This window comes from Pelodiscus sinensis, chromosome 2, assembly GCF_049634645.1.
Source record: "Pelodiscus sinensis isolate JC-2024 chromosome 2, ASM4963464v1, whole genome shotgun sequence".
NCBI lineage: Eukaryota > Metazoa > Chordata > Testudines > Trionychidae > Pelodiscus > Pelodiscus sinensis.
This window is the reverse complement of record NC_134712.1, coordinates 144,892,280-144,918,690: the sequence shown is the minus strand read 5'-3', so window position 1 is coordinate 144,918,690 and position 26,411 is coordinate 144,892,280. Positions and strand designations below refer to the sequence as shown.

The 26,411-nt window shown below is 44.3% G+C and overlaps 2 protein-coding genes across 3 annotated transcripts in view; one reads left to right on the top strand and one right to left on the bottom strand.

The window, feature by feature from the left end:
- Positions 1-12,922, bottom strand: part of EXOC3 (exocyst complex component 3) — a 39,293-nt gene extending 26,371 nt beyond the window's left edge. The window contains exons 1-3 of one of the 2 annotated variants that reach the window (XM_075921541.1): positions 12,802-12,922; positions 2,761-2,951; positions 660-879 (exon numbers count right to left, since the gene is read on the bottom strand). In XM_075921541.1, coding sequence (XP_075777656.1) covers positions 660-879; positions 2,761-2,904 — 364 coding nt within the window. In that variant the 5' untranslated portion in view covers positions 2,905-2,951; positions 12,802-12,922. Of the gene's footprint in view, positions 1-659; positions 880-2,760; positions 2,952-12,187; positions 12,211-12,801 lie in introns of those variants that run through there. The other variant, XM_025179715.2, reaches the window with a different exon arrangement.
- A 7,371-nt stretch (positions 12,923-20,293) lies between these two features.
- LOC102447295 (dynein axonemal heavy chain 5-like) overlaps positions 20,294-26,411 on the top strand; it is a 296,662-nt gene continuing 290,544 nt past the window's right edge. Inside the window, exons 1-2 of the mRNA XM_014581788.3 lie at positions 20,294-20,825; positions 21,170-21,332. Coding sequence (XP_014437274.2) covers positions 21,170-21,332 — 163 coding nt within the window. The 5' untranslated portion in view covers positions 20,294-20,825. The remainder of the gene's footprint in view (positions 20,826-21,169; positions 21,333-26,411) is intronic.

Sequence of the window (26,411 nt, the reverse complement as noted above, 5' to 3'; positions counted from 1 at the left end):
CGCATTCTTTCGATTTAATTTTGAAAGAACACGGCTGCAGTCTAGACGCAGGTGAAGGTTTTTCAAAAAAAGGCTACTTTTTTCGAAAAAACCCCTGAGTCTGGACACAGCTTTATAGACTAATGAATATTAGTATCTAAGGTGGTACAGGGCTACTTGTCGTTTTTTAAAGTTGCAGACTAATATGGCTACCTCTCTGAGACTTTATATTTTTAATGACTGTTACATCTTTAATCATAATCTTTATTTTGATTATAGGCTACTATATCACTGATTTACAGAATCATAGCCAGCAGAAGGAACAACATTTATTTTTGTTTAAAATACCCTTAAAGCTGTATGAATAGTGCAGTGTACTTACTATTTCCTATATCATCAATAATTGGGATCTTCTTGCACCTCAAGCAAAATGAATTCCCTCCAATAAACTCCCCCTAACAAACTATGCAATTCCACTGAAGTTACTGAGGCTGCACAAACATAAACAAATGGAAATGAGCCTGGGTAAATGTTAAATTAAATTAAATGTTTCTTAAATTAATTAAGAAAGAGAACTTAAGTTCAACCTTTTTTTTTTTACAATGAGATAGTCTTTAACGCCATTTGAATATACTTTGTCAATTTGTGATTGTCAAATCATAAGATTTGTGTTGAATTACCTGAGAAGATATTTTTGAGGTTTTCTACAGCTGCTGCCAGCTGGCTATGTTGGACTACAGCATCCTTAACATCCTTGAGGTTTTCTATGGTGTTAATACTTTGTCGCCAGTCTTTATTGACATCTATCAAAGATCGCTGTATGTCCTTTACGTCATTCAGTGCATTATGCAGTTGGCTTAAACCAGTTCGTACCCCATCCAACTGTGACTGGATTGCTGCCTATGAAGAGAGTTATTAAATTAACTTACTATACATTAACATAAAAATAAGATATGTTTTATTTCAGCTATTCCACCAGTACCTTATAGTTACACACAAGAATGGTCTTAACTGGGCCACCTAACTTACTATCCTGTCTTCTGACAGTGGCCAGTTTAGCAGGTATGAACAGAACAGGACAGGACAATTTATTGAGTGATCCATCCTCTGTCTTTTCACTTTCAGCTTTTAGCAGAGATTTAGGGTTACCCAGAGCCTTATCTTGGCTAATAACAACTGACGCACTATCCTGCATGAATATGTCCAAGGGTGCATCTACACTGTAGTGCTTATCTCAAAATAAGCTACACAAATATTTCAAATAGGGAGCATCCATACAGTACTTATTTCGAAATAGAGCACTCTTCTTCTGACTTCCCTTATTCCTTATACAATGAGGGTTACAGGAGTCGGAGTAAGTAGTCTTCCAGCTTGACAGTATTTTTACGCTATTTCGAAATAAATGGCTGCTGTGTAGACATGGATTAAGTTATATCAGAATAGTGCTAGTAATTTCAAAATAGTGTTGCAGTGTAGACATACCCTAATTCTTTTTTGAGACCAGTTATACTTTTGGCTTTGCAACATCCCCTGGCAATGAGTTCCATAGGTTCACTATGTGTTGTGTGAAGAAGTACTTCCTTTTGTAACTTCATTGGGTGACCCGTTTGTGTACTATGTGAAAAGATTAAAAAAACCACTTCCATATTCACTTTTCAAAAACCACTAATGATTTTATAGACTATCATATCTCCCCTTCCTTATCCTTTTTCATAACTCTGACTCCTCCCTTAGATGGATTATTGAAACTGAGATAAGAAATTCTTGTCGGTTCCTCTCCCTTGATTATTAGGATACTGGATCTTTGAGAAAGGGGAACAAAGTTGTGAAGCTCCATTTTCAGTTCTTGCAAAAATCCTTCTATCCCAACCTTCTGCTAGGGATGTGACAGTAAACGAGTAAACGGTTAACCAATGAGCCTGGGATCATTGATTAACCCTCACGGTTACATGCAGGCCCTCCCACCCCGCTGCCTCCGTATCAGGAGGGAGCCAGATTGCTGAGAGCACCGGCTCCCTCTCTCCCGCACTGCTTGTGGGGAGCTGGCTCCCCCTACGAGTAAGTGTGTACCTACTGAAAATGTCAGTGGGTACATGTTTACCAAAATAAACAAATTTTAACATCTCTACCTTCTGCAGATACAAGGAGAATAATTAATACTCTATGTTTAAAAAGCCTTTTGGCACTAAGAGATATTCAGAGGCATATCATAAAATACTGCTGCTTAAAATAATTTAAATTTAACAAGAATACAACAAATTCATATTTAAACATTTAAATAAAGGCAAATAGGAAAAGGATATTCCAAGCCTTCAAACAGAACGCAGGTGCCTTCCCCTTCCTGAATCATACATATTACACTCCTTAGAATTTGGAGGCATCACTATAAGTAAAGTAAATTCAGTAAAAACAATCTTCAAGTTTTACTGAAAGATACCAATTCCTAATGATTATAATGGAGCTTTGTTTGCATAGATGTTGAAATACATAAGGAATAGAGTGTGCCTAGTGGTGAATTGTAGCAGTTGTGGGGCTTGAGGAGATTCATGGTATTTGAGTGATTATCTAGACAGAAGCAAAATGAATTATGAAGTTACAATCAATAACGAAGTTACAATCAATATACAGCTTTCATTCATGCAAAGCTTGGCACGTATCGTGCAACGGTTTTTTTGAAATACTGATTGTATTGAGCAAAGACTAAAGTACAATCTGAACAGAAAATAAAGATTTCTCATTTGTTCTGCTCTTTGTTGATGCTGAGATCTATTAGTTTCATACCTTTAGTCGAGCTTCCACTGAGGCTTTCTTACGAGCTTCCCTCCTACGGTACTGCTCCACTTTATCCAACTGGTCAGGTCGCTGAAGCATTCCAGCTACTCTCTGTACAGCTGTTGCAACTGCTTCCCTGTCTGTTTCCTCCATTGTTGAGCAGTGTCTCAAAATGCATGAGCCTTCATAATTTAACAGGTCTAAATAAAAGCATAAAATGTTTAGAAAATCTATTTCAATTTTATAGTTACTTTATCACTTTGGAATAAAAATGTCTAATACATTACTTAAAGAAAAAGCCAGTTTTGGCAACAAGCGCGTAACAATCTTGATACCATCACTATTATAAACATTAGTAAAGTAGCAACAAAATATTTAAAAATACGCATTTTATTGCATTGCTCTACTTCAAGCATTTCCCTTGGTTAATAGTTCTTCCTTAAATGTTGCTATTCAAATTGCTCTAATTAAGTCTGTCAACAATTTGATTACAAATCTAATATTTTTTCCTTTTCAAATCAGGGTTAGATTATGCACCTAGAGTGGATGCTAAGGAGGAAATGAGAGGCAAATGAGGAAGAATTGTCTGTTCAATGGCCAGATAAAACAACTATTCTTATTCTTGGAGGGCTACGACTGCTCTGACCTAGCACCCCAGGATGCAAAATCATGCAGAGCTCTCTCTCATTCCATTGGCATCAGTCTAGAGTGTTTCATGAGGGAGGGGAGAAACAAAATTTAAGACAAAGTCTAGAAATCTGGAGATTGCATACAAATTACATAAATCATCTTCTTAATACATATTTTACAAATGTGCATCTGTCAGTCTGTGAGTCCATTCAAGAACTCCTAAACAGTAGGAGCTAGGACCACCAGGTTTGGTATGTAGCCTCCTAATATCGTAACTTTAAAGCAAGGTCAAGGTTTGGTTGTGCCAGGATAATGGGATGTTCCTGGAATTCAATTATATCTCATAAAATGGAAAGGGAAGGATCTTGCAGGAGGGAGTTATTCTGCAGAATAACCATAGGGGGCAGCAAGGTGCCAGAGATGACAACTATAACCTCATTGGGCCAGGAGGGACCAGTGGTGAAGAAAGGCATAGCTAACTATTACATATTTCAGAGAGTTTATCGTGTGTCTGTCTGTGTGTATTCCCCTTCCCTCAGCTGTGTCCACTGGAGCTCCAGCAGCCATAGACAGGTGGTTTTCACCTGGTCCCAAGCTGCTGTGGTGAGAGAGGGCTGGGGGTGTCCTCGCTCTTCCTGGGGCAGCGTGTATACTGAATCCTGCATCCCTAGCTCCACTCCAGAGCAATGATTTAAATGAAGAAAAACAATCAGTTAAGGACCCAGATAAATCTTCTAGTAATTTGTATACTAAACGGATGAATACTGCCCATGTGAATAGTGTTTTATATTTACAACTCCTACAAGTCTCCTCATAGTCAATATTTATCCAAGGTATCCTCATAGTCAATATTTACTCCAGTGATAGGTATGCTGGAAAAGTCAGTAAGAAATAAATAATTCCACTAGGGATCTAAGTACACTAGAGATGTAAGTTCTAGTGAAAATGAAATACAAGCTAAAGTTAAACACTTGAGTGTGCAATGTTTAAGAAGAATCATTTTTTGACAAGCTAATGGAATTCCTCAGAAAGAAATGTGCTGTGCTAGCAATCCAAAGAAAATGCCATGTTATCTCCTAGGCACAGGAGTAGGCCTATCTGTCCTGGTTCAGTCAAGGGTCGGATAACAGTTTCAGACCATGAGATCTGGCATCACTGGGTACATCTACACACAGATGAAACCCTCCATCCTTGCCAGGTGAGAGAGGTTAGGCTCCAGCTCCAGCCCAATCATCTGCACAGCAATTTTTTTCAGGGCCAAAGCCTGAGCCCTGCAAACCTAAATCTGCTGACCCAAGCCAGCCATGGTTTTTTTTATCTTAATGCTGATGTACCCTTAGACACTGTCTCCATGCTATGTTCTCATATCACCTGCAAATCAGTTACCCTGGTGCTGCTCTTCCACAGCAATAGCTTTTATTCTGAAGTCCATCCCTTCCTCCTGCATACAAAGGAGTGAGAAAAACTCTACCCTCAATCACACCACAGTCTCTATGGGTATGTCTACACTTACACTTTCAAGAGAGGGGATGCAAATGAAGACATTTGAAATTGCAAATGAAGCGGGGATTTAAATATCCCGCGCTTCATTTGCATACTCCCATTATGGAGCTATTTCGAAATACAAAACTCAGGTAGATGCGGTTATTTCAGGAGAACACCCTTCTTCCGAAATAACCGAAATAGCCTCGTTTTATGAGGAATAAGGATTATTTCGGAAGAAGGGTGTTTTCCCGCAATAACTGCTTCTACACCTCATTTTGTGTTTCGCAATAGCGCTATTTCAAAATAGCACCATAACGTGATTATGCAAATGAAGTGCAAGATATTTAAATCCCAGCTTCATTTGCAATTTCGAATGTCTTCATTTGCATCTCTCTCTCGAAAGATTTACAAGTGTAGATCTATTTGGAGAGATCACCTGACCGCAAATGGAGGGGAAGAAACATTTTATTACGCACACTCCAAAACTTAGTTGAGACGAGGGCCTGGTCTTCACCTAAAACTTAGGTTTTAGTTATATTGCTCAGGTCTGAAAATTGTCATGTGTGATGTAATTACCTAAACCCACTGTAGACACAGTTAGGCTGACAGAATAATTATTCCATAAACCTAGTTATTGCCATTCGAGGGAGTGGATCCACTGGTGTTAGAAAAATGCCATCTATCGCCTTAGATAGTATCAACAGTACAACAACATAGCTGGAGCATTTGTAGTGTAGACGTGCCCTAGGAGTGGGCATAGAATTGCATCTCAGCTCCCATTTCCTAGAAGTTATTTTTCCTCCAGAAGATATGGACCTCTGTTGGACCACAAGAAAGGGCACCTAAAGAAGAATGCTTTAATGAATCTGAGATAAAACAGTTTGCCTCCATCCAAAGACAGGTGGGGCAAGACCGGGATACTTGCCCTCTTGATGTCAGCAGGGACAGATACAAGTCTACATTGATAGGCAGGTTTCACATACTTCTTGGTCTCTATTTTATCAAAAAGGTGATGAGTATTTTCTTGAACTTAGTGATCTTCAATTCTAAATACTTGGGCATCTGAATCATCAGCCACTTAAACTTCTTCAGTCATCAGGACACATCATCACAGATAAAAAGTAAGGGTACCATCAGGATAAGATACAAATTCCTGGCCAGCAGGCAAAGATTTTTTGCCATTGTCCACAGCTTCATCTAATTTTGACAGGAATGGCTCAGTGAATCCCCAACCTGTAGGGTCCTGGAGATTGACATTATTGGAAAAACCAAAGAGCTTTCAGAACAGATAAAACAAGAACCAAGACATCTGATCTGCCCATGTGCTCCCTGAATCCATGATTAGTTTCTTCTTCCTTCTCTGCAATATCACCTGTTCCCCCCAGTAAATAAATCATCTGCTTCCTCTTAACTCTTATACTTGAGAGCCAGGAAATTGGACAATGTTGGAACTGAATAAGCCCATCAGAAACTGCTCTCCACAGTCTCAAATGCCTCTTCCTAGCTAACTTCCCCGACTCTGAAATAGTTGACCATGTTGCTTCTCTTCCTCTCTTTCTCTAACAACTTCTCTAACTACTCCTTCAATGGATCCTCCTTATCTACCCACCAGCTTTCTGTGGGGGTTCTACAGGGCTCTGACTTTGGTCCCTTTTCTTTTCTTCTTCTGTACCTCACTATGGACTCTCATCTACAAAGAAGTTCAATGACCATCTCTATGCCAATGAATCATATATCTACCTTTCTACTCCACAGCCATCTCTGTCCATACTAAAATATCAGCCTGTCAGATATCTTCTTATGGATGTCTATTCCTCAGCTCAAACTAACCATGGTTAAAAGAGATCTCCAATTCTTCCTCCCCTCCCAAACTCTTCCTGCTACTTTATTTCTCAATCACTGTGGACAATACTATCATTCAGCCCATCTCTGCTTTCTATCCATTATCTTCAACTCAGTCATCTCTCTAGATCCTCATATCCAAATGATATCTAAATCCTGATAATTATTTTTTCATAACATCTGTAAGGCATATTCTCTCTCATCAACCAACATAGTTAAAACTCATTATCTCAGGTCTTTACTATTGCAATATCTTTCTCTTTGATCTTGACAGATGCACTCTTGCCCTGTTCATATCCATTCAGAAAACTGCATCAAAGATCATTTTTCTAGACCATTAATGTGATCACATCAACCTCTCAATCCCTTTACTGCAGTGTTTCTCAAAGTAGTCTGTGGACCCACTCTAAAAAAACTGCTACCGGGCCACTCCACTTTGTTTACTTACCGGCTCTGCAGTCAAGAAGCCTCACAGCTCCCCTTGACTGCAAACGGGTGAACCCCAGCTAATGGGAGCCACGAGGCTTCGTTGCTGCAGAACCGGTAAGCAAACATATCAGAGCGGCCCAATAGCAGCTCTTTCAGAATGGGTCCACGGACTACTTTGAGAAACACTGCTCTGCTGGTACCTCCTTTTATACTGCAAACATGAGTCACTTGGATGGACTTTCAAGGCCCTTCTTGGCCAATCCCCAATCTACTCATCTCATTTACTATGGAGGTGTCCACACTTGCCTCTGACCCACAAGTTACTGTGACTTCAGCTCAGTGAACTTACGTATTTGCTATCCTACTATTTCAGTTTGATATCTAATTTCAAAACTAAATTCTATACAGGCAGTCCCCGAGTTACGCGGATCCGACTTATGTCGGATCCACAGTTACGAACAGGGATTTTCTCGCCCCGGACAACAGGAGCGGCGGGACGCCTGGTCCCGCCGCCCGTGTCCTCCGGGGCAAGAAAAGCTGCTCTGCGTCTCCCTGGTCTGCTGGTGGGGGCGGGAGGGAGAGGAGCCAGCAGACCAGGGAGACGCGGAGCAAAGCGGCGGAGGACCCGGGTGGGACCGCGGCGCTGATCTGGAAGACCAGGGAGACGCTGAGCAAAGTGGAGGAGGACCTGGGCGGGACCGCGGCGCTTCCAGATCAGCGCCGCGGTCCCGCCCGGGTCCTCCTCCACTTTGCTCAGCGTCTCCCTGGTCTGCTGGGGGGGGGGGGGAGGGAACGCAGCTAGTGCGCCCCCCTCCCCAGCAGACCAGGGAGACGTGGAGCAAAGCCCTGGGCCTGTGGTAGAGCAGGTGGGGCGCTGCCGGTGGGTCCCGCAGCACCGCTCCTTGGCGCTACTGGACCAACCCGGCAGCACCCCAGCTGCTCTGCCCCAGGCATCCCCAAGTCAGCCGCTGCTGAAACTGACCAGCGGCTGACTACAGGAAGCCTCTGCCCCGGACTTCCTGGAATCAGCCGCTGATCAGTTTCAGCAGCAGCTGACTTGGGGATGCCTGGGGTTCTTAAGTTGAATCTGTATGTAAGTCGGAACTGGCGTCCAGATTCAGCCGCTGCTGAAACTGATCAGTTTCAGCAGCGGCTGAATCTGGACGCCAGTTCCGACTTACATACAGATTCAACTTAAGAACAAACCTACAGTCCCTATCTTGTACGTAACACGGGGACTGCCTGTAAACTACTGAATTACATGGAATACTGCAACTGTAAAAAGATTTTTAATAGTGCACACCCTGGATCTGAGTTCAAAATGTTGTAAAATATTATACACACCCATTTCTTGAATTATGAAAGTGCTGGCTGAGCCTCCACAGTTCCGGTATTATTGAATTTCGCACTTAAAGCAGGGTTTGGGGTTCTTTGTATACCAAAGAGACAGCATATTAAAAACTACACCATTTACTATTTGGCTGTGTCTAGACTGGCAAGTTTTTCCGCAAAAGCAGTTGCTTTTACGGAAAAACTTGCCAGCTGTCTACACTGGCCACTTGAATTTGCGCAAGAACACTGACGATCTAGTGTATGATTGTCAGTGTTCTTGCGCAAATACAATGCTGCTCCCTTTCGGGAAAAAGCCCTCTTGTGCAAAAGCTTTTGCGCAAGAGGACCAGTGTAGACAACTGAGAACCATTTTGCGCAAAAAAGCCCTGATGGCGAAAATGGCGATCGGGGCTTTCTTGCGCAAAACCGCATCTAGATTGGCACGGACGCTTTTCCACAAAAAGTGCTTTTGCGGAAAAGCGTCCGTGCCAATCTAGATACTTTTTTCCGCAAATGTGTTTAACGGAAAAACTTTTCCGTTAAAAGCATCTGCGGAAAATCATGCCAGTCTAGATGTAGCCACTGAGTATAGAATGAATATTCTAATAATTTACAGGTAAACCCTTTAATTAGTATGAATTAGAATTAATTTAAAACATGGGTACTGTAAAGGGATTTAGTACCCTGACATTTCTAATCCCAAATGACCTTGATATAAATTATCTTAATAATGGATTAACACAGATTCTTCAAATTTCCCAGGTTTTTAAAACGCTCTGAAATCTTGCACTGAGAATACATTTGAAGTTTTAAGATCATGTTTGCCTTCGTCCTTCAGAAAGAAAGTTTATGCATCAGACTTAGTGAACAATAATCTTCTTCAGATAATGCCACCAAAAAGGTACTTTGCAAAATGCTTACTAGCAGCAAACTAGCATCTTACTAGCAGCAAACAAAGAATGCCAATGACACCATTCACCAGCAACTCACAGGGTTGCTCTCTACCTCCTAACAGTATCAGAGGCTACCATCTTCTGAGTAGGCTGGCTTCACTTCTATTGAGAACATAGGAGGAAAAACCTAATTTGAAAGAGAGCATCTCCACGAAGGGTAACCTGTGGCCCCCTGGCAATAATAGAAGATGGCAGCCATTTTGACAGAGCAATTTTTGGTAGGATTTATCATGACATTACTAGGGAGGAGGAAAGAGGAAAAAGATCAGTGTGTCTTTTAAAAATAAGTTTAATCAGCAACACAAATATTTTAAATAATCATACAGTTATTCTATTCTATTGCTATAGGATAAAGTTAAGATTGTTTGAGAACCCAAACTGCATTTACATATTTTAACATCTTTGAATTTCTTTTAAGTTTAATCTTAAATGTGAGTTTCTTGACATTCTAATTTTTTAATAGAATTACAATATCCCTGTATTGTATTTTACCCTAAATTACTGATGTAGAATCATAGGATGGAAGGGACCTCAAGATGTCATCTAGTCTAGTCCCCTGCACTCATGGGAGGATTAAGTACTACCTAGCAGTCTTAACTCCATCCTATCAGTTTTTCTCTGTATTATTATTAGTATCTTAGATCCTCTTGTTTCTTATCCACTTCCCCTCCCCATATTCTAAGACATATCTATTCCAGGAAAAACCTCAGTATATCCTTCTGATATTAAAGGGAGGAAACCACATTTGCTCAATATACTTCTCCAACCCTTTAAGCATTTTGTTATTTCAGAACATTTTAAGCAGATATGTAGTACTGATTTGAAGGATATATGTCAAGTTTAACATTTTTGAAGGTGTTTATTTAAACACAGAAAAATAAAACCAGACAAGTATATACTCTCATACCGTCACTAAAAACGTCTGCATTGCATCTGAGAGTGAATCTCCCAGCCCAGTTCCAGCTGGAGCTGCAACATCAAAGAAATGGCTACACAGCTATTTTTAGCACTACAGCACCACCCCTATTATCATAAGTCTCTGGACCTGGCCTGAGAAATTCGCTCTCAGATGCAGTTTAGTGATTCCCTATAATGCCTAATAAATTCTCAAATCATCCAAAGACCAACACCTAATGTATAAATTGCATGACAATACACCATCGAATTTGTTTCTGCATTATTAATAAAAGCAAATTATTTCAGTGGCAAATTCATAAAGCTGGATCTTTGGCAATGGTGGCTGTATAGACCAATGTGGGAGGTTTGGAGCTATCTTCTGTGAGGATCATTAACACTTTCCATTGTGAAAGGAGGGTACACCAACCCTTTGAAAAGGCACTGGTGAGACTCCTCTTCAAGGAAGCATTTCTTGACTTTAACAGTCTTGTCAACTACCACTCTGTCTCTAAACCCCTATGTTAAACAGATTATATTAATAAATGGGGCTTTCCAGACTCATCTCAATCTGATCATCAGTCCCTACAACCTTAATGTTAAGCATGGATTTAGTATAGGATGTTTTCATTGATTGTTGACAATTTCCTCTTGGGACAGACAACAATCAAGTATATACGATCGATGTGCTGGCTTTATAAACAAATTATATAATTTGACAGCATTTGAAAAATTCTTTTATTAGTTGCAAATAAGGCCTATTATGTGCTAAGGAAGAAGGCCTAAGCTATTAATTTTCTAAGGAGCTTAAACGTTAAGTTAAAAAATAAGGTTTTCAGATTTACAGCTGTCAGGGTAATCTTCTCAATATGAAAGCATTAACCCATGATGTGTTATCTTTCTGAGTTTGTAGACAAACAAGCTCTGGTGCCTTTGTTGCTCTTCATGATTTTCCCAATCATCTACAGAGTGAAATTAACAAGACTGATACTACATAATACTATAGGTGCAGCAAACTAACAAAAACCATGTCAATTTCACTTAGCTGTTGTTTGGAAATCATGAGAAATCTTGGAAGCAGACACTGGCACAACTACTCCATCATCCTCTGCACCCTAGTGAGGTGAGAGCTTGGACTATGAAAATTAACACTGAAATTCTCTCTCTGATTGGACTTGAACAACAGTAGGGAATTTCCAGCCACTGACATCTTTCTGTCCAAAACGACATCTCAGCAAGCCCCTTTAAAACCACATGGAGCACCTCCAGCTCCAGAGTCAAGCCTCTTGAATAAAAGACTGATGCAGCTGCCAGAATACCTGTTTTTTTCCCTGCTAAACGGGACAAGCCGTTTAAAAGTATTTATATTTAAAATAAAACATAGAACTAAAAAAGATACAATCAATATTATGTTGCTTGGATACAGTATCACACTACCTTTCTGTTTTCTGAATTTTTATACCATAAACATATTAGGGAAGCATTACTTCTTCCTATATGTTTGCTCAGCACCTACTACCAGAGAGAGGCTTGATAGGGACTGAGGGCCTCAGGGACTGTGGGAAACATAACACAGATTTCTTGATATTCTGTTTAAAAATTTTACCGGTGTAGTGCTCAAAATGGAGCTAATACAGCTATCTAAATTAATAAGTTGTAAATACTTGTTTAAAACAAGTTTGTCCAAACTGAATTATGAGGCTGACATTTTTCAAGGGGCAGAGAAAAGAGGCGTTGGAGATCACAAAACTGGAAAATATGAAGGAGCATTGGGATTCTGTAATGAGAGTTAAGAAAAAAAGAGAAGAAAGAAAAGTAAAAAGACTGGGTAGGGTCACCCTTCCCTTCTGTGCTTCAAAAGAGGCTCCTACCTAATGCACAGGTGCTTCTGGACAGCTGCCACATCAGGGAAGTAAGTAAAAGGGCAAAATTTAAAACAGCGCCCCACATTGAACAGGTTTGATATTTCGATTCTGTAGGCCGTGAGCAATGGGGAGTCCTTCAAAGGTTCTCTGGCTTCTCTTCTGCACTGGCCTCCGCGAATCCTCAAATTGACACCAGACCCTCCGGTCCCCCCGCCCCATCAGTAATAACGCAAGGACCCCGGAAGGTAACTCGACAGGATCCCACCCAGGCCCAGCCCATCTGGCCCCTCGCCCTGTGCCCGCACCCCAGCAGCACAAAGAGGCCCCGAGATGAGCTAGGACCGGCACAGCCCCCCCCCCCCCCAGGGTTACGGTCACGCTCGCAGGGACGGGAACGGCTGCTCCGCGCAGTAGCTGCCAGAGCGTCGTGGCAAGGGGGCAGAAACCAACCCCCCCCCATCCCACCTGCCCCTGCCAACCTGCCCCCGCCCCAACCTCTCCTCGGCCAGGGCTTCCCGCAGTGCTCGGCCCCGCGCTCCCAGAGCCCGGTCCTGCCCGCAGCCGGCGCCCCGCGGGGACCAGGCGGAGCGACACCGGCCTCGAAGGCCGCCACTTCGTACCTGCGCTGCCAGCTCCCAGGAAGTCACTGACAGGCGCGCAATGCGCAGGCGCCGCCCTGGACGCCGGAATCGCAGAGCGACCGCCCGGCACCTCAGGCTCACTGCGCAAGCGCGAAACCAATTCGCTCTCCCTCCCTCCCCGCTTCTCATACTGCGCATGCGTATTATCCTCTGCCAGTCCTTTCCTTCCCAATTCCCCATTGCGCCTGCGCTGATAGTCTTCAATGCTGTGTCCGAGCGAGGGGCGTGGCGTGGCGTTCGCCCTTCCCTACCCCCTGGTGGCGGGGCGGGATTCGAAAGCGTGTCCTTGGGAGCTGCTTTTCCCTGGGCTGTCAGCCTCTGTGCGCGCAGCTCCCGGGCAAGACACGTTTGCCAGGACTTAAAAATCTTTAGGGATGGAGACTCCACTAGGGAACCCATTCCAGTGCTTCACCACCCTCCCAGTGAAATAGTTTTTCCTAATAGCCAACCTAGACCTCCCCCACTGTAATCTGAGACCATTGCTCCTTGTTCTGCCATCCCTCACTTCTAGGAACAGCCTCTCTCCATCCTCTTTGGAACCCCCCTTCAGGAAGTTGAGGGCTGCTACCAAATCCCCCCTCACTCTGCAGACTAAATAAGCCCAAATGGTTGAGCCTTTCCTCATAGGTTATGTGCTCCAGCCCCTTAATCATTTTGGTTACCCTCCGCTGGACCTTCTCCAATGCTTTCTATAGTGGGGGGCCCAAAACTGGATGCCATACTCCAGGGCTGTGTCTAGACTGGCAAGTTTTTCCACAAAAGCAGCTGCTTTTGCGGAAAAACTTGCTAGCTGTCTACACTGGCCGCTTGAATTTCCACAAGAACACTGACTTCCTACTGTCTGAAATCAGTGCTTCTTGCGGAAATGCTATGCTGCTCCTGTTCAGGCAAAAGTCCCTTTTGTGCAAAGCCTTTGCGCAAAAGGGCCAGTGTAGACAGCTCAGATTTGTTTTGCACAAAAAAGCCCCGATCGTGAAAATGGCGATCGGGGTTTTTTTGCGCAAAAGCGCGTCTAGATTGGTACAGAATCTTTCTGCTCTGAAATGTGATTTGTCCTTTTCATATGTGTTCATTTTTTTTTAATTGTATCCTTTGGTATATATATGGCTGTGACTATTTTCTTCCACTATTTGATCTGAGGAAGTGGGTCTGGCCCACGAAAGCTCATCATCTAATAAACCATCTTGTTAGTCTTTAAAGTGCTACATAGTCCTGTATTTTGTTTCCACAAAAAGTGCTTTTGCGGAAAAGCGTCCGTGCCAATCTAGACACTCTTTTCCGCAAATGCTTTTAATGGAAAACTTTTCCGTTAAAAGCATTTGCGGAATATCATGCCAGTCTAGACGTAGCCCAGGTGTGGCCCTACCAGTGCTGAATAAAGGGGAATGATAACTTCTCTAGATCTGCTGGAAATGCTCCTCCTAATGCACCCTAATATGCCATTAGCCTTCTGGCCTACCAGGGCACACTGTTGACTCATATCCAGCTTCTCACCCACCGTAATCCCCAGGTCCTTTTCTGCTGAACTCCAGAAAACTGGAAATGTTCAGAAATCATGAGATTATGTAAAAATGGGTTTTCATTTGCTTTTTGAGCCTTTAGGGTGCATGGGGATCATACTTTGAAAATTTCTCCACAACCATAAGGGCTAGACACTCATTTTTCCTTTGAGAATAAAGGCTGAAAACATCGCATCTTTGTTTGACTGTACGAGCTGGGGCTTTAAGGCAAACAATAATTATTATGAGACTCATGACAAAATAATGAGTGTTGGCAACACTGCAGACGGTTTCTGCCCCCTTCCACACCAGACCCAGTTCCACCAGACTCCTTAGCCTAGTCTACTAGTCTACTCCTTTCCCTCCCTCTAGTTCAACTTTTGTCCCTTCTTTGAATCAGGCAGCTCCCTCCTCCTCATTCCCTACTTGCCAGCTGATCAGTGGCAGATTTAGAGTTAGTGAGGCCCAGTGCTCAGCTTCCTTTTTGCCCCCCTCCTTCTATATTATAAGTAATAAGAAGTAAATGAAAATAAAGTGAGGCGCCTTGATTGTTTTTGTAGTCTAACTTTTTTTTCCACAGACCATTTGAAATTTGCTGAAGGTCTCGGGTGGACCACTTAATGATCTTTCCAAATATTGTTTGTACCATTCGCTAATTACTGCAAAGTGCTTTGGATAAGAGTGCTTTATTTAAAAAAAAAAAATCTCTGTGGCTGCAGAGGACACCTTCAGGTGCCCCAGTGGCCCTGCATTGGCTGGCCTGAAGAAGTGGGCAGAGACCCACATGTGCTTTACCTAAAGGTGAGGGAGGCATAGTGCTATCAGTCATCTGAGTGCTGCCCCTCTCCCCGTCCTGGGCTCTCTATCCCCTGGCCACTCTCCCCCTTGCCTGCGGGCAGCCACCACTCACCAGGTGGCATCCAGCAGCACAAACACAGGCTGGAAGGCGTTAGAGATCACTGGGTAGATGCACAGCTGGCGGCCAAAGAGAAGCAGCGCTTTCCCGCTTCAAAGCACCGCTTTTCTCTGGCCGGCTGTGTGGCTCTTCTGAAGCCTTCCAGATCATGTTTGCACTGCTCACTACCTTCTGACAGCTCACCTGAGGCTGCAGTCTGCAGGTGGGCCTCCCTGCTCTCTTGCTCTCCCCCCCACCCAGCCCTTTCTGCAGAGGGACTGGCCCCCACTTCCCTGCAGAGTGGCCACCCCCTGTGTGGGGGGGTGTTGGATCCGGTACTGGACTGCCCAGCCCAGGGGGGCTCTGTGTCATTGGGAGGGGGCATGCCAGGGTACGGTATGTTTCATTTAAATCTACCTCTGCAGCAGATGAGTCATTGAGAAAACAAGGAGAAGCACTGGACATTCCCTGCTTTTGATGGCTGGCTCCACCCAGCCCAGAGCTACCATTACAGGAAAAATGTCTTTGCCATTGTAGACCTAAGGCTAGAGCAGGGATGGGCAAAATACAGCCTGTACAGATCCAGCCTGCCAAATATTTGAATGCAGCCTGATGCTACCCTGTCTTCTGTGGTCCCATACACTGCTCAAAGCATCCGGTTGCTGGGGCAAGCATGTGTATCTCTGTGTGGTGCATGCTGCTTGCGGAGAGGATTCTGTGTGCTGCCCCCACCTCCAGCACAATCCTCGTAGCGCCCATTAGCCAGAAATCAGCCAATGAAAGCTGCAGGCTCAGTGCTTGCAGGTACATGCAGCACATGGAGACCTGCTAGCCCCTTCTCCCAAGGGGCGCACTGCCCAGAGACACACACTGACCCCAGCAGCCAGCCACTTTGAATAGTGTGTGGGACCGCAGAAGGAAGGGAGCCTATCCAAGCATCCTGATGGGCTGCCGCCTGGCTCTGTCTCCAGTAAACACTTTCGATTCCTGGCCAGAGCCTGTATCTGATACCCTACTCCCTTCCACACTCCCAACATCTTGCCCCAGGTAAAAACCTCCTACTGCATCCAAGCTCCTTCACAAATACTGTGTTGTGCTTATTAGAAGCACACAGGATCTTTTTCAGGGGGAAGACAATATGCCACATATATTGACAATACAACAGGAAAAGTAGCATATGCATCCACACACACAGGTCTAGCAGATGATACTAGTTACTAGTCTGTGGTAACTCAAATCAATCTAGTGGCCAGTTAGATTGAACATGAGTGAGGAGCTGGGTTCTGTTGGTCATGATCCGAAGTGCCAAGGCAGGACAGAACCCAAAGTTCCATGGCAAGAGCACCCCATTTTTATACTTGTCAGTTCCCTGGATCTCTTGCGCATCTCTTTGCACATCTCTTGCACAAAAGCACATGCCAGGGTAGACGCTCTCTTGTGGAAGAGTTTTTGCACAAGAACTCTTCTGCAAAAGAGTTCTTGTGCAAGAAGCTGCCAGTGTAGACGTAGCCAAGCTCTTGTGTTTTCCCCAAAATGAAATCACACCACACAAGGACTCACAAACTAAAGCAACCTCCAGCCACTAAGTTCAATAATCCTTATGTTTTAGGTGAGGGTTTATGGAGAACTTATCCTTACTTATGTTAATTGAAGGGTGAGTTCACAGTCATGAAGAGGTCTGTGATTCATCCAGTCATTAATCTCAGTTTAACAGTACAAGGCAGAAGAAGAGAAATGTTTTTGGGGGATGTCCTAAATTAGAACCCCTTGGTCAGATGACCCCAAATTTGATGGCCTTGTGCTTCCATTAAGGATATCAAATTTAAAAGCAAATTTGAGTATCTGTTTGGATTTTAGAGCACTTAAAGAGTTGAGTTTAAAGTGCATAAAATGTCAGGGATGGAAACTCTTTAGCTATTTTTCTGTACTTTTGTGCATGGGCAGTGTAAAAATGTACATTTTCTTAAATACTGTTCTCAGTTTGGGTCCCCCAAAGAATTACTGTGTGCCATGCACTAGCTTGGGTAAAACTCAATATACTTGGACCATTTTCTCTTGCATCACATCAATAATACGATGTATATGAGTACAGAGGGGTGGACTAGACAATCTCTTGAAGTCCCTTCCAGTCCTAAGATTCTAGCTGGGGGGGGGGGGGGGGGGGGAGAGATTTAGGAGGGAAAGCTACCTAGAATCTCTTTTTAAAATGGCTATTTTCCGGGCTTATGCTTCCAGAAGCCAGGGCTCAAATTACATAGGGCAGTTTGTTGCAGTGAAAGACAATGCAGAGACTGCAGCAGCAGTGGCAGAGGCACCAGCCAGAGGTCAACAGTTTCTGTGACTGCTGTCAGTAGCAGAGGCATTGCTCAGTGCTTCCCTGACATTTTCAGGGGTGAGACGTGAACCCATGTAAATTCACCATGGAATGCTCAGACTTATATAACCTCAAACTCTGATGCTGACAAACTAGGTGCTAGCTCTTGCCCAAGCCTCAGATACTAGCTAAGAACTAACAAACTAATAGCTGGAGACCAGACTAGGTTACCTGCAGATTAGTTTTGCTCAATTAGTATTATAAAAGTATATAAAGTGTTTAGATGATATGCTTGTAAATTACTGCATGTGTTAATCTCACTTGTAATGAGATTACAAGTGCATCTGATGAAGTGGGTCTTTGCCCACGAAAGCTTATACGCCAATAAATCTGTTAGTCTATAAGGTGCCACAGGACTTAGAACATAAGAACATAAGAATGGCCATACTGAGTCAGACCAAAGGTCCATCTAGCCCAGTATCCTGTCTGCTGACAGTTGCCAGCACCAGGTGCCCCAGAGAGGGTGGACCAAAGACAATGATCAAGCGATTTGTCTCCTGCCATCCTTCTCCAGCCTCTGACAAACAGATCATCTGAAGAAGTGAGCTGTGCCCACGAAAGCTCATGATACCATCTACATGGTTTGTTAATCTATAAAGTGCTGCCAGACCATTTGTTGTTTTTTAAGTTTATCCTGTATAGACTAACTCCGCTACCCCCTGAAGCATGATAACTCTGTTACTCTTAGGATTTAGATAACTCATTTGTGTGTATGTGCCTGCTTGCTTTAATGTATAAATAACTTTAATTTCTTTTTTCCTAGTTAATGAACACAATTTATTACAGGATCAGCTATGGGCATTGTATTTGATGTAAGATCTAGGGTACCAATTGATCTGGGGGTTATTGATCAGTCTTTTGGGATTGGAAGCAATCTGAGTATTGTGTGATTTTTGGTGTTAGTGATGATTTATCACTAAGTCTGGTCTGTCATTGTAACAAGATAGACTGGAGAGTCTATGGGGACTATCTGTATCTCTATGGTAAGACTGTTAGGGTATGTCTAGACCACATGCCTCTGGCGACAGAGGCATGTAGATTAGGCTACCCAGCATAGGAAAATTAAGCGGCCATTTAAATAATCGCCGCTTCATTTAAATTAAAATGGCTGCTGCGCTGAGCCGATCAGCTGTTTGTCAGCTCAGCGCGCTAGTGTGGACGCTCCGTGGTCGACATCAAAGGCATTTGTTGACCTCTCCGGTATGCCTCGTGGGATGATCACCACTTCATTTTCCTATGCCGGGTAGCCTAATCCACATGCCTCTGTCGCCAGAGGCATGTAGTCTAGACATACCCTAAGTGAGCAAAGAGTTTACATTTGTTACTGCCTTGGTGAAATTTAATTTTAGAACACACCAATAGTTTTGGGTGTCTGCTCTGCTTCTTAACAGTTTGCTGTGAGCTTGGTATTCTTGCTTGTGAGACACTCCAAACAGCATGACAAAGACAACCAATTGTGAGAGGAGTGCAGCAGAGGGAAAGGAGAATGGCAAGTTAAAGGGACATTTGACCATTGGACTTTCACACCACAGGGGCGTAAGGCAAACTGTCCAATGTATTTTGGAGTGGGTGTTTACTTATGGTTTACATGCTTTTAAATTGCTGTTGCAGTGTTTTCCCAAATTAATGTGGAGTCCCCTTTCCCTTTTATTAAGTTTTATTTTTATGATAAACAGACTCAGCACTTGCAAGTGGTGAAGTGTTGTCTCTTAGAGGCACCTAGAGGTGATATTTAGTGTTCCCAGATTACTGGATGGAGGCTTGAGCCATTTCTGCTTTGCAATGTTAAGAGGAGCCCCTATATATTGAACCCAGCCCTTGTTCTGCCAACATCACATAGCTGAAGGGTTACAGGTAATACATTTAAAACAAATTACAAATATCAGATACTAGAAGATATACATGGCATTGCCCAGGTCCTTCAGGACAGGGGGTTGATGGTGTGGGGGGTGCAGGAGTCAGAGCAGGACTTTGGGAGTGAGGGGGGCAGGGCAGGACGTTAGGAGTGAGTGTCTGTGTGTGTGGGGGGGTGAAGGTTGGGGGTGAGGAGGGGCTCAGGGCAGGAGAGTTGAATCATCGAGGCTTTCTCTCCCACCCCAGGCCAATGCCCCCCCTCCCCGCCAAGGGTCTTCTGTCTCCCCTACAGCCTCCCTGGCTGCCAGGGGCCATCTGTGTCTCCCCAGCCACCAGGGGCTTGCCTCCTTCCTCCGACGCTGCAGCCAACGGTGTGGAGCAGGGGAGCTACTCACCCGGTCTGGTGGCAGGCAAGATGGCAGAGCCCCAGCTCTGCTGGCCACTCGTTTGACAGTATGGCTGCCCACAGTGACCACCCTCAGTACTGCATCCTTCCTCTCTTTTCTCTCTCCCTTTCCATGTTATGGAAAACAGTCTCATTCCCAGCACTTCCCATTTTCTTGGCATGACCAAACCCTGACCTTGCTTTAAGTTAGGTTCAGAGGAAGCTGCAAATCAAATTTGCTAGTCCTAGCTCTTGCTGTTTAGGAAGACTTCTTGAACAGACTCAGCCAGTCAGACATTTTTAAAATATATAGATATATTGTCAGTTACAGCAGCAGTACCAATAGCAAGCAATAGAATATATTTCATACCCATCTCTAAATAGACTTGTCAGGGCAGAGAGCAATGGAAAAATATCAAGTAAAAGTAATTGCTAAATCTTTTTTTTTTCTTGAAATGGGTGTTTATCACATAGTACACAGCACAGGCAATTGCATAATATAACCTGAAGGGAATACAAAGCATTTGCAGCTCTCTGGGAGGTTATTTTTAAGAAGAAACATTTCATTGCTGGGATACTGCTAACGGTGCCCTCCCATGAGTTGGTGTACAATTCCACTGTGTGTATGTATGCTCCATAGCAACAGCACATTAGCAAGTGAGGAGGCTCAAGGGAGCTGTTTGTTTGGTGGTTTCCTTTCTCTTATCGAGAAAATTAAATTACATGACAAGAACTGATGGGCAATAATGAAATGAAAACTTCCTCAGAAGGCGCAGTGTGGAATGGGGAGAGACCAGGTGTCTCCAGGGCTCTGGAGTTTTAGCTGGGTTTACAAGGGTTGCCATAGCAGCTGTGGAATTCAGAGTTCCCAGGAAGACAGCAAACTCAAAAACAGGCTGAGAGGGAACATCAAGTCTCCTAGATCTCTGTGCCCCAGGCTTCTCTTCAGGACCTGCACCTGCACTTACAGTAGGACCTTGCACTTTCCCAAAAAGGGTGAGTTTCCAACTCCAATAAGAGACAATAATAAAAACTTCCAGGACAGTTGTATTATGAACAACTAGAGAGGGGCATTTATTATTTTGCAAAGTGCCAGCTGAGGTTGCTTTGCAAAAATTAACTGAATCTGTAAAATCCTGAGGTGGGAAGCAATTGGATCAGTGGTTTTGCTTAGTCCTAGTCAAAAGTCCCCTGTTCTGTAGCGTTGGATATATAAATGGAAAAAAGCTGAAGGTATAGAAAAAGGGCCCCTTTCTTTAATGTTACTAGGACAGTTTGTGAACTTCACTGTCCAGCTGTCAGTCACTCATTGCCCTAGGTTACTTTGTGTGCTGCTACAGATGGAGGAGGCAGGGGGACATATGCCTGAATCAGGGAGAGGTCAGCTCAACCCTGCTACTCCTGAACCCGCACAGCAAGAAACAGATCAAGCAGCAAGAGGAGCCTCCGCTGCCTCCAAGCCCGACATGGAGCTCAGTCCGCCTCTCATCACTATCAACAAAGGTAGGGGAGGAAATAATAGGAAATGTTTTATATTGATGCTGTCTGGGAAATGCTTTTCTAGGAACAAAGAAAGTCACTCACTATGGGTGTGTCTAGACTACATGCCTCCTTCGACGGAGGCATGTAGATTAGCCAGATCGGAAGAGGGAAATGAAGCCGCGATTAAAATAATCGCGGCTTCATTTAAATTTAAATGGCTGCCCCGATCTGCCGATCAGCTGTTTGTCGGCAGATCGGGGGAGTCTGGACGCGATGCCCCGACAAAGAAGCCTTTCTTCATCGACACAGGTAAGCCTCGTGAAACCAGGTTTACCTGTGTCGATGAAGAAAGGCTTCTTTGTCGGGGCATCGCGTCCAGACTCCCCCGATCTGCCGACAAACAGCTGATCGGCAGATCGGGGCAGCCATTTAAATTTAAATGAAGCCGCGATTATTTTAATCGCGGCTTCATTTCCCTCTTCCGATCTGGCTAATCTACATGCCTCCGTCGAAGGAGGCATGTAGTCTAGACACACCCTCAGATAGCCTGGGAGGGAAAAGGAGGAGGAGCAGGGATGGAGTGTGAGTCAGGTGATTTATGGTGTTTCTGAAGTGTGGGGAGGGAGGGAGAGGAGTGTCCCGCCCCTACTGCTCCCACTTCCTCCCAGCATTTTCAGAGTGCTGTGAATCAGCTGATTTATGGCATTCAAGGTGTGGAAGAGAGGTGGAGGAGAATCAGCAGATTTCTGGGGCTCCAGAAGTACTTGGAGGTGTAGGGAGGAATAAGTGTGGGGCTCCAGTGCCTCAATGTGTGAGAGGCGTGGGGGAAGAGAGAGGATTCATGGGCCGCAGGTGGAACTCCAATGGGCTGCCTGCGGGTTGCAGGTTGCCCACCACTATTACAGCTTGACTGGGCTCCAGCTATCCAGAATGGGCTGTGCTTTACCCATATTTCTATATGCTAACCAAGGATTTAAACTGTGTTTCAGTTGACTAATAATCCCTACTGTTGGACCACACTGGCTGAGCAGCACTGCCGATGCTTATGGAAGTGCACTGCTCCCTAAGATTGTACAAATCTCCCTCTGGGGTCTGTCCTAGTGTGACTCACAGAACAGAGCTCCTGGTGTGAAGCAGGAGTGCTGAAGGCCTGGTGATCCAGCCTAATGAGGTGCTGAAACCATGTGGCTTACCCTGGAAAAAGAGTGAGGCCCCTAAGGAGTCTGGCATGCTGAAGGGGTCCCCCCAGAGATTGTCCCAAAGCTGAGGTCACAGCACCACTTCTGTGGATCTGTGACAACGTTACTGAGCATTTTCAATTAAGTGATAAAGACAAAGCGAGTGCTTCTTTAGGAGACATGAGTAGCAATATTTAGGAGTTCTGATAACTAGAGCCTTCTATTTAGAAGAGTACAGAACTCAACAAAAGTAGCAACTGATTCATAGAACTAGATTAGCAAAAAAATGTTGGCAAGATAACTAATACTATGGGGTAATTGAATATGCCAGTGATAGGCATTACTGAAAACCTCTATGTATAAACAACTGAATTTCTATGAGAAAGAAAATACAAGTGTAGTTCTTGGTCCATGAACTTGAAGGGGTTCAAAAGTAATCTGACCAGTTACAACCCTCTGCAAGAGGTAGTTTCACATCCTAGTGAAATGTGTGCATTCTGTTGTAATTATAGTAATCTTCATACTCCAGTTATTCCATATGTGTAAGTTATTAAAACATAGCTAGGAGTTGGAGGCTTGCCAAAAAGATGTAAGATCAATGATGAAAATTTAGATGAAGAAATATCAGAGAAGTCTTAGAGGCAATAGTTAAGTATGAAAAGTGACGAAATTCTAGGGTCTAATGGCTTTCCAACTTAATTTAACAATGTATTTAAGAAGTATTAGTGGATTCTTTAATACTGCTATGCATGGGCAGTGGGTGAACGTGCCCTTGGGGAAGCTAGCCTCTGGCCCTTCTCCCTCTGCTCAAGCCTCTCCCCCTTCTGCTTCCTTTTCCCTGCTGGGGCCCAGAGCACCTCCCCCCACTCCAAGCACTGGGTGGGTGGGTAGGTGGTGCAGCTGCAGCAACCCTAGCCCCAGTGGGGAGGGGGCAATGAGGCTGGAGTGACCCCAGCATGGTCAGGCAGGTGGCACAGCTGGAGCTTGCTTCACTGTGGTTTCTGATTGTCCTTTGATCAGACACATTTGCTGGGAGCCTACCAACATTCTCCATAACAATATAGTACCGAATCAGGGCCTCAACATCCAAATGTCCTTACTGTCAGCCACACTCACAGACTCTTCCATTCCACGACAGACTCCATGTCTACTCCAACACAGCCACCTAGTATGCACCCAGATTTTCACAGACACGCACAAGATCAGGGCAGCTGCACCTGTATGTTCCCTCAGTGGTCCAGCAAGAACACCTCACTCTCAGGCTTCCAGCTCCCCTGCCATTGCTTTTCTGGGATGGAGAACTGTGTCCCTGTCTCTCCTGACCAGTACCTTGTATTCACTGTGTTATTCCCAGCAAAGGAGGTCTACCTAAATAAATCTTCTTGCTTCTCCCCTCAGTTATCACACAGTTTTTCCTAAGCAAGAATATGCTATTCTCAAGGTAAAAGCACTACAGATTAAAAACATTAAAACAATAAAAGAACCTTTACCTATGCTAATAAGATTACCAGAGATCACCCTCCACATCCTTTCCAAGCCTCTGGTCAGAGTGTCAGTTCTTCCAACCACTCCCTATGAATCCTTTCCCCCGCTGAAGAATAGCGATCTTGTCCATTTGCTGAATCAGATCAAAAGCACTGAGACTATTCAAAACTAGTCCATGTATCCAAAAAGCCTGTCTTTGTTGGTTCCTGGAGAATCCAGTTTGAACAATATATGTAGGTTGACCCTATTCCCCTATGTGGAATACAGGACACCTGGTAAAATTACTGGTATTAAAGTGAGTTCAGTGGCAATCAATCAGAACTATGCAGTACAAACATTCAAATGAACATCAAGTTGACCATCCCCTGTTGAAAAGAAATACCGAATAGCTGGAGTCTTTTTGTTTACCTTCTTATTTTTAAGGTTTGCACGGAGAGGGGTCTCTCCCTCTCTCATGCACACAAAGATGGAGGTGGCTAACCAACCCAACCCTCTCTGCCCACGGCTCTACACCCTCCATGCCTGGCTGGGCCTCAGAGAGAGACCCACCGCTCTTGGTACCTGGTGCTGCATCTTCTCAAGGAAACGTGGCTGCATGCAGGGTCATAGCTACCCCCAACACAGATTTCTGAGAGGATTCACACCAGAACTTGGCCAGCAGCAGCCTTTCAGCACTGGGCAGGAGAGAAAAGACAGGAGCTGCTTCCAGCCACAGGGGGTGGGAGCTAGGGATGACTTAGCCCGTGTCTTTGCAGGAATCATCTCTTCCCTCCTCTCTTCCTCACTCCTCTGGGGCTTGAATGGAGCTTGTTCTTTCTTGCTCACCTCCAAGCTGCTGCTGACCACTGACATGACCCAGCCACCTCCTGTCCTCTGGCTAGAGCATGGGCAGGAAGGGGTTAATCCCCAAGGCTGCCTTGTGCATCAGAACCAAGGGAACCTGACTGCAGGGGCTTCTGTCAACCCAGCCAAAGAGGTGGCTCAGCAGGGGAGGGCGCCTAGGAGACAGAACAGCCCCAAACTGCCTAGGGGTAGGACCTAGGGCAGGGTCAGCAAGTGCAGAAAGTGCTAAGCCCTGGCCCAGGGGGATGCTAAGGAACCTGCAGGGTCAGGGCACAAACAGGTTGAAAATAGCTTCCTTCCCACCACTACAGAGCTTAGGTGATGGGTAGAAAAGCTTCCCCTGACATCGCTGTGCAGGGCTTTGGCACATGCAGGGACTGGCTCCTCCTGGTCAATGTCCCAGGACAGAGGATCTTGAGCTTTCCATGGCTGCCAGCCTAGCTGGGAGGAAGGAAGGAGAAGAAGGAGCCTGTCAGTCAGCTGTTGGTAGGCTGAATGATCTGACCAGGGGCTGGTTCTCTGCACAGTGCTGGATACAGTGAGGAAAGGGTGAAAGGGAACAGCAGGGAGAGGACAGTGGCCAAAAGAAGGCATGCAGCAGGGACTACATTGATGGACCAGAAGCAGCAGAGGCTGGTTCTACACAATGCAGCTTTACCTGACAACAGGCCTTGCACATCCACCCCATCATCAGCCACTGGATCCCCATCAGCCACTGCTGGTGGGTGGGCAGCTGGCAAGTATGGAGTTGGCCAACAGTAGGACCTACCAGTACTGATGGGAGAGGAGAGAGAAAAAATACAGGACAATTTGCCCATTTTTAAGACAAAGTAGGAGGGCTTAAATAGGGGTCTTGCAGGAGGGCTTAAATAGGGGACTGTTTCTTTAAAAATGAGACAGCTAATCCCCTTAAATCTACCTGAACCTCTCTAGGGGAATAAGAGCTGATAACTGAAAGAAATACATTTCATACACCATTCTAGAGCAGGTACATATTATTTCACAATAACACTTGAACAATTGCATTTTGAATATTATGGACCCTCAAAGTATTAAACTTAATTCAATATATTGTAGGACATTGTTCATTTATCATGTTAAGGTTGTGTATTAATGTAAGGAAAAGGATTGGGCATTGAGGATTGTTGTGTGTTGAAACAGAAAGGAACTTTTGTGGCTGAGGAGTCTGTGAGGATATTTGTGTGGTAAGGCAACAAAGTGGCAAATGAAATTTAATGTTGATAAATGTAAAGTAATGTACATTGGAAAAAATAATTCCAACTATACACACAATATAAAGGGGACTAATTTAGCTACAACTACTCAAGATAGAGATCTCGGAGTCATTGTGGATAGTTCTCTGAAAACATCCACTCAGTGTGCAGTGGCAGTCAAAAAAAGCAAATAGAATGTTAGGAATCATTAAAAAAGGGATAGAGAATAAAAGAGAGAATATCTTATTGCCTTTATATAAAACCATGGTATGCCCAAATCTTGAATATTGCATACAGATGTGGTCACCTCATCTAAAAAAGATATACAGGCAGTCCCCGGGTTACGTGGATCCGACTTACATCGGTCGGATCCCTACTTA